The following is a 15,915-nucleotide window of genomic DNA, read 5'->3' as shown; positions in this document are numbered from 1 at the left end:
AAAAGCCTTTCCTTAACTACAGTCACCACTACCCCTATCTATACTCTCATCCTGTGTTATTTGCTTCATACCACTTTAGTTCAGTTCAATAACTCAGTTGTGTCTGACTCTTTACAACCCCATGAACTACAGCACACCAGGCTTCCCTATTCATCACCAACTCCCGGAGCTCACTCAAACTCACATCCATCGAGTTGGTGATACCATCCAACCATCTCATCCTCTGTTGCCCCCTTCTCCTCCTGCCTTCAATCTTTCCCAGCATCAGGGTCTTTTCAGATGAGTTGGTTCCTCGTATCAGGTGGCCAAAGTATTGGAGTTTCAGCTTCAGCATCAGTCTTTCCAATGAATATTCAGGACTGATTTTCTTTACGATGGACTGGTTGGATCTCCCTGCAGTCCAAGGGACTCTCAAGAGTCTTCTCCAACACCACAGTTCAAAAGCATCAATTCTTCAGCACTCAGCTTTCTTTATAGGCCAACTCTCACGTTCATACATAACTACTGGAAAAACTGTAGCTTTGACTAATGGACCTTTGTTGGCAAAGTAATGTCTCTGCTTTTTAATATGCTGTCTAGGTTTGTCATAGCTCATTTTCTAAAATTATATATATATATTTCTCTTTATTATTTAGGCAATAAACTCCATTAGAGACAGCACTTTCTTGTTTCCTGTTATATCCCCAACATTTGGAAGCCATGCCTAGCCTAGCAATAGTAGGGACTAAATAAATATAGACTGAATAAATGAATGAGAAAGATTGAGACAAAAATGAAACAATTGTCACATAACCCATTTTTTGTCTCATGAAATGTAAATCCCCTCCTACCAGAAAGAAAACTGAAAAACTGTCCCTCTCCATTATCCCTTTATTCAGAGACTACATATAAACCAAAGAGCAAAATGGACAATTAACCTTAGACAAAACTGCTGATTTTTAAAACAGTAAAGTGCTACTGAACTATCCACATACTCCTAACCCCTACTCTACCTCCTCCCTCACCCTCACCTCCACCCTTACACAACATATTCCTACCTGCCAGGGTTATGAACGCCCAGAAATAATCCAGTCAGAAAATTCGAGAGGCCTAAAAATGGCTCATTGCTCTGAAACAATATGTCTCACAAATGAACTTTAGCAAGCAAAGCAAGACAGGAAGAGCCCTGTTACAGTGCAAGAGGAAAGCTGTGGTTTCTGTATTCCCTGTTGTCTCAAAGCATCAGAGAACTAAGCACTGGGATGGGACACAATCACAGTTATGTCCAGCAGAGCTGCCCCATATAAATACCTGACGGACACAGAACTGGGCTACATCCATCAACTGGCCTTACTGCTTTAAATCTAAGAGCTAAGATTGACACCTAGACCCAAAGAGCAGATCCAGTAGTAGAAACTAAAAGAAAAACAACAATAGCATGGAATCTGTTTTTTTCTAATTTATGTTTTGACCACACCACAAAACATGTAGGGTCTCAATTCCCCAGTCAGGGATCAAACCCACGCCCTCAACAGCAGAAGTGCAGAGGTGACCACTGGACCACCAGGGAAGTCCCCTGGGATCTAATTTTTTAACTTCAACAACAACAAAATTATCTTAAAGATTCTGGGGATGGGCAGACTTCTGAAAATAATTTGCTAGAGAAACCAAGATAACATTCTAAAAAACTTTTGACAATAGGATGTAACACCTGAAAGTCTAAGAATATGTTGAGATGACATGAAAAAATAAAGGGATTAAAGGAGAAGCAACAACAACAACAAAAGACTGAAATGAAAATGAAAATATGAGGTAAGAAAGCTAACAAGGCACTGAGAGTTAAATGTACATTACTGTGGAATTTGCTCTGGAAAAAAAAAGTACAAAAAGTTCTTCCACAACATGAAGAACAGGGGTTAATACCTGGAGACAGGGAGGACATACTAGATCCAGAGGATGAAGAACGAAGCTGCAAACCAAGAACCACAGATGGGCCCTAAGAAGAAAGCACAACAATTAGTACAAAGGAAATAAATCAAGGAAAATACCTATTTAGATGAAATGTATACATATCTAAAGAACTCCTCATACACCCAAGTTAATAAGTAAATATATCCTGGCACATTTTTAAACTATAATTTTTAAAAAATCTAATAATCATTTAGGCAAAGAAACAAGTTAACTACAAATAAATACAGAAATATACAATAATATATACAAATAAATATACATAGGCAATGGAGAAATGGTTACCATGTTTTAAGAGAAACAGTTTTATAATCAACTGAACTGAATATCAGACCTCAACCCCTCACACGAACAGAATGCTCCTCCAGAAGGAATGGTCCATAGTGCCTTAACCACAATGTCAAATTTATAAAACTCTAAAAACAGAAAAGATGTTCTTGTAAATCATTTGGTGGCAAAGTGATGTGAAATGATTTATAGGGTTTTTTTAATTCCTCAAGTGTTAATATTCGTCATTTTGTTGCATAAACATTAATAAATTGGACTACAGCTTAGTGCCACATACTCTGCTGGAATATTATACGATATGCAATATTCATCCTTTCTAAAATTCAAGATATTTTGAAATTCCAGAACACATTGAAGGGTTTCAAGTAAGAGATCATGGAACTTGAGTAGATTAACTCACCCAGAAGGCTCACTTTCTTATATTATAGCAACCCTGACCAGTTTATTTCGGAGAAGGCAATGGCACCCAACTCCAGTACTCTTGCCTGGAAAATCCCATGGATGGAGGAGCCTGGAGGGCTGCAGTCTATGGGGTCGCTAAGAGTCGGGCACGACTGAGCGACTTCACTCTCACTTTTCACTTTCATGCACTGGAGAAGGAAATGGCAACCCACTCCAGTGTTCTTGCCTAGAGCATCCCAGGGACGGGGGAGCCTGGTGGGCTGCCGTATATGGAGTCGCACAGAATCGGACACGACTGAAGTGACTTAGCAGCAGCAGACCAGTTTATTTATCAATAACATACTGTACCTCTCTGGACACACTGACAGACAACTGATTTTTTCCTACAATCTCCCCTGGGCTCTAAATTTTAGAAGACACGCCTGGAGGAGGAGGAGTCATGCCTGACTCTCCTTCCCAAATACCTAAACTACCTGCCCACAGTGAAAGCTGGAGAAGCAGTACCTGCACCCTTCAGAGTGATGAAACTTTGCATCCCCAAGACTCATCTCCAACTGCTTTCCTCCAGGCATATGGATTGAACCCGAATCTCCCATACTGTAGCCAGATTCTTCACCATCTGAACCATAAGGGAAGTCCCATATTTATTCCATCTTTAAACAAGTACTATTCTATCCAACCCACTAAGAGCCTGTCCTTTACCTTGGGCTCTAAACTTCTGAGCCTAGGGAAACGTCAGGCTTCACGCAAGAGGTGGTGTAGTCCTGACGCAGCTGTGTTCAGGTGCCTGAACAGTCTAGAGCATCGTTCAGTGAAATTTTGAACAATCTACGTTACACTGAAGTTTTTCTAAGATTTGCTCCAATGATGCAAAGGATCAGACTATGCTTTCCCTTTACTTCTCAAGCTGATTCACAGCTGAGTCATAAAACAAACCCTCTCTATTTTGATTCTCAGAGCTCTTACTAGGCTCTCCCTCCAGACCTGTTGGCTCTGACTTGCTTATTCTCTATCATATAATACCACACAGAGTTATTCTTTTAGCTTTATCTCATCACTTCAGGGGCTTCTCTGGTGGCTCAGATGGTAAAGAATCTGCCTGCAAACCGGGAGACCCAGATTTGATCCCTGAATTGGGAAGATCCCCTGGAGAAGGGAATGGCAACCCACTCCAGTATTCTTGCCTGGAGAATTCCATGGACAGAAGAGCCTGGCAGGCTACAGTCCATGGGGTCGCAAAGAGTCAGACATTACTAGGTGACTTTCACTCTCACTTCATCACTTCAGATTCATCTTTAGTTGTTTATCCAGAGCCTTTCCCTATATACTTCAGATGTTTTAAAACCTCTCCTCACCCAGAATACAAAATTTGGCTTGCCTGTGTTTAGTGTCCCATAGCCACAGACAAGCCCTAATGTATCTGTTAAGATCAGCAAATGTACTAGGAAAAAAATAAAATTAGGGTTGAACAAGATAACAGTTTGTTTACATCAGTTATGAGAAGTCCATAATATCTAGTCCAAGACTATTAATGGCTTTTCCATGGGCAAGCATCCTCTGTCTTCATGGTCCACTAACTAAAACATATTCTCAAGGCCATCCCATAGACAAAATGACTGCTAGAACCATAGCTTTGACATATACCTTCCAGGCAACAGGAAAGGAGGCAATAGGAGACATGCTTCTCAGCCGAGGCAGCTCCTGAAGATGTTCTGAAAGCCTCATTCAAAGCTCAGTGCTTACTTCTCGTTCCAGCTCGCCTACATAGATGCACCCAGCCACAGAGAAGGCTAGCTTTAATTTGGCCAGCTGCAAAAGTTACACGTACATGCAAGCAGACAAATAAGAATTTTGTTCCTTGGATAAAGGAGAAAATGAATTTAGGTTGGGCAGCTAGCAATCTACCAGGAGTTTCTGCCGTAGCTTCCTCAGCCCAGCATGAGATCAGACATTTATCGGCAATAATAAAACACTCATCTCTCAATTTATACCTTATTTAGATTCATACGAAGCAGTAAGAAAATCAAAATAAATTACAATTTTCTTATAATAAATAAGAGGCAAAGGGATATGTTTCAGTAGGTTGGAAAAAGCAGACATGTCTTTTTGATATTTTAATAAGGGCCATAAAAAATGAGGAGTTTGTAGGGGGAAGATCTATTGAAAATGTCCAGGCAAGCTGTAAATATCACTGGTCATATTACTGGCTGCTTTATTCTTTATCTTTCCCTTTATAGGAATTCTGGCCGTATCAGTGGTGCCCCAGACTTACCTCTCCGCTACCAACTTGGCAGCACTGACTACTATTACTCATGTGTTTTGCCTTCTTCAATGCAGCCAATTTCCTCTGTATTTTCCACAGTGGGTATCTGTGCAATATCAGCTGTGTTGCCCAGTCATGATATCTCTTTAAAGTGCTAAGACACTGTTAAATATGTAATAAACACATGCAGGAAACATCTAATCACACAGAACAAATCCCAGAATCCCAAACCATACACTGTCAGATGGCATCTGGAAAGGAGGAGGTGGCCTCTGGGAAATCTCACTCAATTCACATGAATGTGCCAGTTTCCTAATTATCTAGCCCACAGAAGACCCAACACATACCGGCAGGCAACTTGAAAACGTTCTTCGGGAACTGTATCTGTATGTATTTAAAAGTTATTTAATTCATTATATTTTATTCCAAAAAGAAATTAATTATATACAATATAAGAAGCAGGAATAAAGCCCTCTATTTAAAAAAGAGCTCTACTTATATACACAATGAAGTATTACTCAGCCATGAAACAGGAATGCAGTTGAGTTGGTTCTAATGAGGTAGACTAACCTAGAGCCTATTATACAGAGTGAAGTAAGTCAGAAAGAGAAAAACAAATACTGTATGTTGTCACATATATATGGAATCTAGAAAGATGGTCCTGATAAACCTATATGCAGGGCAGCAATGGAGACACAGACTTAGAGAACAGACCTGTGGACACAGGAGGGAAAGGAGAGGGTTGGATGAATGGAGAGAGTGTCATGGAAACACATACACTACTATATGTAAAAAGATAGCCAGTGGGAATTCTCTGTATGATTCAGGGAGCTCAAACCAGTGCTCTGTGACAACCTAGAGGGGTGGGGTGGGGTGGGAGGTGGAAGGGAGGTTCAAGAGGGAGGGGACATATGTATACCTATGGCTGATGCATATTGATATATGGCAGAAACTGACACAATATTGTAAAGCAATTATCCTTCAATAAAAATAAATTTTAAAAAACTATACTTAAAGATTTGGTATACATATATATACAGCGAAATATTACTCAGCCATAGAAATGAATGAAATTCTATTTGAAACAATGTGGATGGACCTAAAGAGTATTCTGATTAGGCAAGTAAATCAGGCAGAGAAAGACAAGTGTACTCTATATTATTACGTATATGTGGAATCTAGAAAATGAAGCAAATACATATATGTAACAAAACAAACAGACTCAAAGATACAGAGAACTGGTGGTTACCAGTGGGGAGAGGGATGGGTGTAGGGGCAAGACAGGGGGAGGGGATTAAGTAATACAAACTACCATGTATAAAATAGATAATCAACAAGGATGTATTATACAACACAGGGAAATACAGCCAATATTTTGTAGTAACATTAAATGAAGTGTAATCTATAAAAATTCTGAATCACTATATTGTATACCTGAAACTAATATAAAATTGCAACCGGATCTTTAAAAATTTTTTAAAAGACTCTATATTATAAAATTAATCTAACCTACTTTTTGTCCCCACAGATTTGCCTATTTGGGGTCTTTCATACAAATGGAATCATACAATATGTGGTCTTCTGTGACTGATTTCTTTCACTTAGCATGTTTTCAAAAATTGTATGATATGTCAGTGACATATCAAAACACCATTTTTAAATCAAAGTTAAAAATACAATAACAATGTAATCATAAGCTGATTTAAAATAAACTCACCTACAACAAATTGAAGATGATTAAAAAATTTTAATTGAGTACAAACTTCAGGGGAAAGCTAGTAAAAAATACAACAGAAATAATCATTAATTTCAGATTTTATAAATTCAAGGCAAAAAGTATTAAATGTAATCAAGAAGCTTTTACCAAAAGTATAACCACAATAAAGATATAAAAGACATGAACTGTTATGAGCACTGGAACTCAAATTAAACACAAGGATCAGATATAATTACACAACTCTCTCAGCCCCTAACAAATTAAGTGGAGAAGAAGATGTGTTCAAATATAATGAATAAGACTGAATTTGTAGGCAAATATCAAACTTTAGTCCTTCTCAGAGACTACATTTGCTTTGGAAAGTGAAACAATTACAAAACAATTATATTCTAAGCTATAAATTAGATAAATCCCCCAAAACAGAAACCAGACTGACCACATTCTCTGAACACAAAGTGATAAAGCTAGATATTAATCTTGAGAGTTTGAACAAAAATAAAAACCATACAGGAAAAAAAGTAACTTCTCCATATAAATATTAGAGTGAAAAAGAAATCTATATCATATTATTTATAAAATAAAGACAATGAGTACACTATTTCAACAAAACTAAGCTATGTGACAAAACTTATTTGTAGAAGCAAATGTAACCATAAATGTTTTGATTTGGTCATTAAAAAAACAGTAGAGAATAAAAATAAATTAACTAACTACACAAATAAAACATCCAAATAAATGAGGAAAACATAAGAAAGATAAAAAATAAATGTAGAAATTAATAAATAGAGAAATAAATTAGAAAACATAAAATAGTACTGATATACATATGTTAAGATCTGACCTTTAATAAACCAATAAATATATATCCTTGGAAATTCTATTCAAGAAAGACAACAAATAAAAAATACAATATACGAATAGAGGCCCAATCAATACAGAAAAGACTTAAAAGCCTAAGAGAATAACACAAAATATAAAATGTTTGGGATAAGTGATGAGGGTGCTCTCTGGTGACTTAGATGAGTGGGATAGGGGAATTGGGAGGGAGGCCCAAAGGGTGGGGGGATATATAAACACACATATAGCTGATTCACTTCATTGTGCAGTGGAAACTAACACAGTACTGTAAAGCAACTATACTCCAACTTTAAATACAAGTTATGTAAACACATATGTATCACTTTCCACCCCACCTTTATCCCCCTACATGCTAGTCTCTTATTCATAAACAATTAGGTGTTTCATTTGCCCCCAAAATCTCACCCACTATTGCCTCAGCAATTTTCAAGACCCATTCACTACCATTATTACTGATTTTTAATCTTTTAAAACTTTAATCTATACTTTTACTTTGTGCTGTCTCTTAATTTCCCTAGAATTAAAAATGTCATGTTTTCTTCAACGCCAAGTAATTAAAAATTATTTTGTTTTGCAAAAAAAAGAGGAGAATTTCTCAATATGATAATATCTATCCAAACCAAAAGGTCAATACATGCTTAGTAGTGAAATACTAGAAGCATTCTCATTAAAATCATAAATAAAATAAGAAAGTATGCTTTGCTCCCTTATTACACAACATTATTCTAAAAATACTGGTCAATAAAATGAGGCATGAAATAAAAATGAGACAAAAGTATTGAAAAGAAACCAAATTATCAACTGTAAATTTCATAAAATTAATGGGAGAACTCAATAAATAGCAGATAAAATTACATATCCAAACATTAATATCATTGCTGTATATCAAAGATAAATAGGTACAATTTATAATGAGAAAACAGTTTCCTCTCCTAATAGCAGCAAACATACTTTTCAATACCTAGGACTGACGATAATAATAACACTTATCATGGATAACATTTACTGAGCTTCAACAGAGACAGAAGAGGAATGGCAGAGAAACAGGATCTGGGGAGGTCTGTTTTAGGAATTTTTTATTCTTTCAAATTAGAAGAGTCATAAGCAGGTGCGTAAGCCAACAGGGAGGATTTCCTTGAAAACCAAATGTTAAGGGTAATTGGGAGAGAAAGGTGTGCTGATAAATTCACTTAAGTAAACAAGTTAATTTATGAATGTATTGGCCAAGTTCCCTGTCCACATTAGACATTTTACTAACAACTGTTCTTTCTTCTCCCTGACCTGACCTCGTGCTGTGGTGAATTACAGTCATGGAAATACCATTTCCCTGTTTGTCTAACTGTGGGAAAATCAAGAACAAAAGAAAGAAATTACTTTGACCTGATCTCCCTCAATAGAGTAATCAGTGTAATTGAAACACATATCCTGATAATCATAATAATTTGTTTTTTAAAGATGAAAGTAATATAATACTTTGATCATGCAGATAATTGCTTCAGTTCTTCATTGCATACTGCTAGCATGAACTTGGTCAAAATAAAATCTATAGTCCATGATCATAATTTTATTTGCACAATTATACAGGAAAGAGAGCTGGTAGGAATTTTGTTTTGAAACTGTTCTCTTTTCTACTTTCCTGGCATTGTTTCTACATGTATTTTATTTTGAATATCAAAAATAACCATGGTAGATATGGGTGTAGCAAGTCAGTCCCACCACACAATGTGGTCTATGCAAATGTGAGTTTGGATCATATTGAATCACTTCTGTCTTGGCTCCATAGAAATGGGAAGAATCAAGATTTTGTTAGAATAAAAATAAATCACTATTTATTAAGTATTCAGGTTCCCAGCCACTAAGTTACTAAGTTATTAGCAGTGAGATTTGTCCAGATCTAAAGCCACAGAGATTAGAATATCTCTTTTTATTTTTAGTAGAAGAAAAAATGAATTCTTATATTTAAGACAGACTGTTGAGCTCTTTTTCTCTTCTTGCTCTTCTGTTTATTCTTTTAATCAGTCACCTTTTTACAACTTTTCTCTTTTCAGCACTAATTATGAAAGTGAAGAAGGGGTCACATTTTAAGGCACCAAGCTACAAAAGATAATCTCTAAAGGCGGTGTCTTTTTATAATGGATTAAATTAACAAGTGGAACACTTCACACTATTTTGGATGATGACACTAACCTAGGCTTAAGATCCATTGGGGAAAACCATACATTGATTCTTTCCATCAATGTATGGTTTTGGATTTGCTTCCAGCTGGAAGCAATCCAAACTTAGAAGATAACCACAAGCCAGGTTTCCGGAGAGAACATCTGAGGTGGAGGTTCATGTGGGGGACAATTATTGAGGTGTGCTCTCAGGATCAACACTTGCAGAGGAGTGAAAACAGCAAGATCGGGCAGACAATGAAGAGAAACTTACAGCAATCTCAACAATGCTGTTGTTCAGTTGCTAAGTCACATCCAACTCTTTGCAATCCCATGAACTGCAGCACGTCAGGCTTTCCTGTCCTTCACTATCTTCTGGGGTTTGCTCAAAAACATGTCCACTGAGTCGGTGATGCCATCCAACCATCTCATCCTCTGTTGCCCCCTTTCCCTCCTGCCCTCAATCCTTCCCAGCATCAGGGTCTTTCCCAATGAGTTGGCTCTTTGCATCAGGTGGCCAAAGTAATGGAGCTTCAGCTTCAAGCATCAATCCTTCCAATGAATATTCAGGACTGATTTCCTTTCGGATTGTCTAGTTTGATCTCCTTGCTGCCCAAAGAACTCTCAAGAGTCTTCAGCACCACAATTCGAAAGCATCAATTCTTTGACACTCAGCCTTCTTTATGGTCCAACTCTTATATCTGTACATGACTACTGGAAAAACCATAGCTTTGACTATATGGACTTTTGCCAGCAAAGTGATGTCTGCTTTTTAGTACGCTGTTTAGGTTTACTGCAGCTTTTCTTTCAAGGAGCAAGGATCTTTTAATTTCGTGGCTGCAGTCACCATCCGCAGTAATTTTGGAGCCTAAGAAAATAAAATCTCAACAAAAGCCTCAGCTAATCCCATAAGAAGCTTTGGAGCTGGAATGACCCTTTGAGGTTGTCCTGTGTTGGGAGGGACAGGACAACCTTTTATATAGCTTTTATATAGGTAGAAAGCTCTATTTCCACATGGACCAATCTTTGGATGTGGGATGTCTTCCCTAACAGGAAGTGAGGATGACCATGATGAACACAGCTCTCTTCAGCCAAGGGTAAGTCCCAAAGACTCAGGTGAGGGCTGTCAGCTACTAACATTCCCAGAAATTGGTAAAAGTGAATGTTTTAGTCCTGAGGAGAGGGGATTTGCACAGCATAATTCAGTGTGTACCCCACAGAAAGAGTAGAAAACAACATTTTTTAAATCTAAAGCTTCTAACCAAGATGTGTGTCACAAAGGTTACTGGGCTGAAAGTCAAAGGAATATGCTATCTTGTCACTTACACTAAACAAAAACTTAGTGGCTTTTGGAACGTCACTTTTCCTGCTTGTTTTCAGCTGTAAAATCAGAGTTCTGACAAGAGACTCACCTATGGTCTCTTCTACTTTGACAACCCTAATTTGGGTGCCTTAATTTTTAGCAAAATCAAGACGAAAGGATTTCAAATGTAGCTTTGCCTCATAAAAAGTTCAGTTTCACTTAGATTTTAAAGTCTTGGATTCTATTATTTCCCAGTCAAATTAGATCCCAAAACTCCAAAGCAATTTTCAAGTCCCTTTGATAGTATTAACAAGGGTACCTTTCAACCAAATCTAAGGGCAAAATTTAAGTCCCAGAAGAGGAAGAATGAAGATGATTGATCATAGAATTCTAGTGCTGAGACAAATCCCAGGCTGATGGTTTCAAACTGGGAATTCAAAGGAACTTCTTTAACTCCAACTTCATCACCATCCATTTTTCCAAAGAAATCAAACTGCAGTAAACCCATAATAGCACAACCCTAGTTGTGCTATTTCTTCTACTGAGAAGTGGAATAGCCCACACTACCTCCTTTATTATCTTCTGTCCTTGTTTGAAAAGGTCATTGGCTACATCTGGGGTCTCCATTAGTCAGAACAGTCAACTGATAGATAAAGAAAAGTCATCTGCTCTTCCAAATGTATGAAAGTCAGCCATCTTTATTTGGACACTTAAATATAATTGTCCGGGAGAGGTATAAAAAACTCCTAAAATGACAACATTGGATTTACTGTCTCACTCTATTAGGACTTGTGTAGCATCTTTGTCCCTTAGAGGAACAAAGTAGAGAGAACTAAAAATAGAAGACATTGATCTTTTCCTGGCACTAAGTTTCATGAAGAATAGCTTTCTGCAAAAGAGCAGCTTTTATTTCATCTATTTAAGTATTCCACATCATATGTGCAACATAGTGTTTTCTTTAATGTATTCCATTCCTAGTTCTGCCTTTTATTTTGTCAACAGCAACTTTAATATTAATGATTCATACCAAAAAGAGGAGGCTGAAAATACATAGTTCAGAATAAAATGACTCCTCTTTTTGTCACAGGCAGGAAGCTAACTTCAACTGATGTTAAACTGTCACTGAGCATGAAAACAAAAAATCCAAGACATTGATTTTAACAGAACTTGTTTACTGTTTACACTATGAAAGTCCATTTTTGGTTATTTCCAACAATTTTCTATTATAAAACGCTGACATGTTTCCTACTGTTTTCATCAGGCATATGTTTTCATTTTCTACTAGAATGTTTCCATGTACTTGTATATGATTATACCCCAATTTCTGTGTAACTCTTCAAATATGTAATGATAAGACTGCATTTTTGTACTAAGAAAGGAATTCTAAGTCTTATTCAACAAAAGCCATTCTGGTTAGTGCATCCGATCAAGTTTTCAAAGCTAAGAAAGGCTGTAGAAATAGTTCTTAATGATTCATAACTAACAAAGAATACCAACAATAAATTATTTCTGACATCTGTCCCACCTAAGTGCATACCTAGTTTGTTTTTCATTCAACACATTAACCTGATTCATGCCAAAAGTAAAATACTGAACGAGCCAGTTTCCTGGACTGTGGAGTCCACTTGCAATATGTCACACCCCAACCTGGGTCTCCCCACTCTGGACATCCTCAAGGGGCTGCCTTGAGGTCTGCATACTTTCATCACAGCCAGAGAAATGTTTCTGGAATAACACAGGCAGTGAACATAGAACACAGAAATGTGACATTTTGGTATGAAAACATTTTTTCTAAGAGAAAAAGGAGATAAATTGGTTGACAGGGCAGAAATGAGGTTTCTATAATTCAGCCTTGAGAGACAGACAGAGAGAGATCAAGTTCTACTAAAAATACCCGTAGACCTGGAGACTGCCTGGTGAGGAACGCAGGTGGAGTCTAGACAGGGTGCCAGCTGTCTTTGCTATGCAATGACTTGGAGTGGGTTGAACTCTCTGAGCCTGTGGATCAGAATTGGGATAGAAAACACTTTGGACTCAAGGAGACAGCTGTACTTTGAAGTAAGCAGAACCAACTCTGGCTTCCTGTCCAAAACACAAAGCCGCATTGCGTCTGCGAAGTCAAGACTAAACCAGGAAGGAGAAAAAACAAACTCCTACTGTTGTGGGTTAAATCATACCACCACCACCCCCCAAAAGATACACTGAAATCTTAGCTCCTGGCGCCTGTGAATGTTACTTTATTTCTATCTAGGGTCTTTGCAGATGTAATCAAGTTAAGATCCACTTGAGGCAGGGAAGGATCCTCTCGTAGATTGTTTAAGAGAGAGGATGGCCTTACCAACATCACGATTTCAGAATTACCACCTTCAAAGCTATGATAAAGTTCTACTGTTTTAAGCCACCAAGTCTGTCATAATTAGTTATGCTGCTAAGTCGCTTCAGTCGTGTCCGACTCTGTGCGACCCCATAGACGGCAGCCCACCAGGCTCCGCCATCCCTGGGATTCTCCAGGCAAGAATACTGGAGTGGGTTGCCATTTCCTTCTCCAAATTAGTTATGACAGCACGAGAAAACTAACAGGCCCGCCTTAAGAATGGGAACAAGGGGAAGAGGTGGCTCTGCACTGAGGGAATTATTGCAAGAGCCATGAAGCAAGCAACATTTTTGAACTGTATCTTAATAATCAGATATGATTTCAGCAAGCGGAGATGACAGAGGACAACCCAGTAGACAAATACTGCGTGAATGAAGGGGAGCAGTAGGAAAAGGCCGGTCACGTTCGGGAAACACAGAAGTCCGATTTGAGCAGGACACAGAGTGCATACGCAATAGAGGGAAGTGAGACGGCAATGCGAGCTGAAGCCACACTGAGCAGAGCAGCAAGGAGCTCAGACTCAACCCATAACTAATCAACAGCTATTGAATTCCTTTTGGCAACAAGTAACTTTATCAGAGCCATGCTTAGGAAGATTAATCTGCCAGTATGTGCGTAGCATGGCTTGGGGAAAGGAGAAAAACAGAAAAAAGGGTGAATACCAGTTAGGAAGTTACTGTAGTAGTCCAAGCAATCATGATAACAATACAACACTTAGTAGAGGCAAAAACAAAAGAAACAGAAGTATAAGCTGTCAGGATAGAACTGAAAGTTCTAAACACCTGATTTCACATAGGGATGAAAAGAATAAATGAAAAATAACTGAGCCTGGGTGACTCAGAGGAGAGGGGCATCTTTAATAGAGATAGTTAAGTTGCAGGGAGGTGGATTTACGGAAAATACGAGTTTGAGAAGCTGGTTTATGCCAGGTTAAACTGAATTCTTGCCTGCTATGCAACAATGCTGCATTTTTGCTTGAGAAGTCTCAGGGCCTGTTCCTATCTCAGCCCAAGGTATATAGCACTGAGCTGGGAGCTGGGGGTAAGATGAAGCAGAAAATGGGTGGGGAGACTCAAAACATACTTGATAACATCTCAACAGGGCACACGTATAGATCCCCTGAGGAATCAGAAAGCACCATGAGTCGAGGTTGACTAAGCTACAAGCCACAGTCTTCACTGGGACACAGGCTAAACTTTTTCTCCAGCTCATCTGTCCTGGGAAATCTTGGAGAGGGGCAGAGATGTCTGCAACGGAAAACAGATCAAGGACCTACAGAGGGCCTACAGGTTAGTGCTCTTTCTGGTTCAAGGGGGAAAATAAAGTTTGTGTAAATCCTCAGGTGCACATATTTTACTAAGTAGAACCTATAACGAGAAATACTGTCAACACATTAACTTAAAAAAAATGTGCAAATTTCTAGGTCAACATTGATTAACATTTTTAAAGGTACTAGGGTATCTAACTATAAACGTTAAATTATGCACTTTGGAAAACTAGAAGAATCCCATTTGAAAGTTCTTATTCTGAACCTCAAAAAATGGAATTATCCATTATTAAATTAATATAGATATAGAAATTCCTAACCAGAAGAAGAATGTATTATAGATTACGCTAAAGGAAAAGTGTAGCCTCCTTCACTTAATAGCATCTACTGTAGACCAGACACTGTTTGGCACTGGTCTGAGCAAAGAAAAAATACATGACCCAAAACCTATGGCTGATTCATGTTGATGTTTCATAGAAACCAACACAGTACTGTAAAGAAGTTATCCTTCAATTAAAAATAAATAATTTTTTTTTTAAAAATACATTTGAATCGGTTCTACTGAGATGGGTGAAACTGGAGCCCATTATACAGAGTGAAGTAAGCCAGAAAGAAAAACACCAATACAGTATACTAATGCATATATATGGAATTTGAAAGATGGTAACGATAACCCTATATGCGAGACAGAATAAGAGACACAGATGCATAGAACAATTTTATGGACTCTGAGGGAGAAGGTGAGAGTGGGATGTTCTGGGAGAATAGCATTGAAACATGTATATTATCATATGTGAAACAGAACACCATTCCATGTTCGATGCATGAGACAAATGCTCAGGGCCGGGGCAATGGGATGACCCAGAGGGATGGGATGGGGAGGGAGGTGGGTGGGGGGTCCAGGAAGGGGAACACATGTAAACCCATGGCTGATTCATGTCAATGTATGGCAAAATCTATTACAATATTGTAAAGTAATTAGCCCCCAACTAAAATAAATAAATTTATTTAAATAAATAAATTTTTTTTAAAGTTTAAAAAAAATACATGACCCATACTCACATGGAGATTATAGACAAAAGTATAAGGAAACCAACAAATAAGTAGGTGAAGCAAAACAAAAGATGCTATGGTAGGAAATAATGAGTAGAGGACATCTACTTTAGATAGGGTGGGCATGAAAACCCTCTCTGAGGAGCTGATGTTTAAGCTGAGATCTCGGGATGAGAAATAGTCAGCCTTTATCAGAACCGAGAGAATATTTCTGCAAAATGAATGGTTAAAAGACCCGACGACAAGAAAGCCCTCAGTTTGTTCAAGGAACTGAAGGTAAAGACCACTCC

The 15,915-nt window shown here is 37.9% G+C and overlaps 1 protein-coding gene across 3 annotated transcripts in view; it reads right to left on the bottom strand.

Annotated features, from left to right (window-relative positions):
• Positions 1 to 15,915, bottom strand: part of LOC145528812 (uncharacterized) — a 612,770-nt gene that overhangs the window by 471,307 nt on the left and 125,548 nt on the right. The window contains exons 5-7 of one of the 3 annotated variants that reach the window (XM_081547827.1): positions 6,618 to 6,675; positions 4,282 to 5,284; positions 1,903 to 1,975 (exon numbers count right to left, since the gene is read on the bottom strand). The exons of 1 other annotated variant lie outside the window; for it this stretch is intronic. In XM_081547827.1, coding sequence (XP_081403953.1) covers positions 1,903 to 1,975; positions 4,282 to 4,362 — 154 coding nt within the window. In that variant the 5' untranslated portion in view covers positions 4,363 to 5,284; positions 6,618 to 6,675. The remainder of the gene's footprint in view (positions 1 to 1,902; positions 1,976 to 4,281; positions 5,285 to 6,617; positions 6,676 to 15,915) is intronic. One more of the 3 variants, XR_014070710.1, reaches the window with a different exon arrangement.

Source organism: Giraffa tippelskirchi, chromosome 12 (assembly GCF_054371585.1).
Source record: "Giraffa tippelskirchi isolate mGirTip1 chromosome 12, T2T-mGirTip1v1.2.pri, whole genome shotgun sequence".
Classification (NCBI taxonomy): Eukaryota; Metazoa; Chordata; class Mammalia; order Artiodactyla; family Giraffidae; genus Giraffa; species Giraffa tippelskirchi.
The sequence above is the reverse complement of the archived record's forward strand: the minus strand, read 5'-3'. Positions and strand labels throughout refer to the sequence as shown.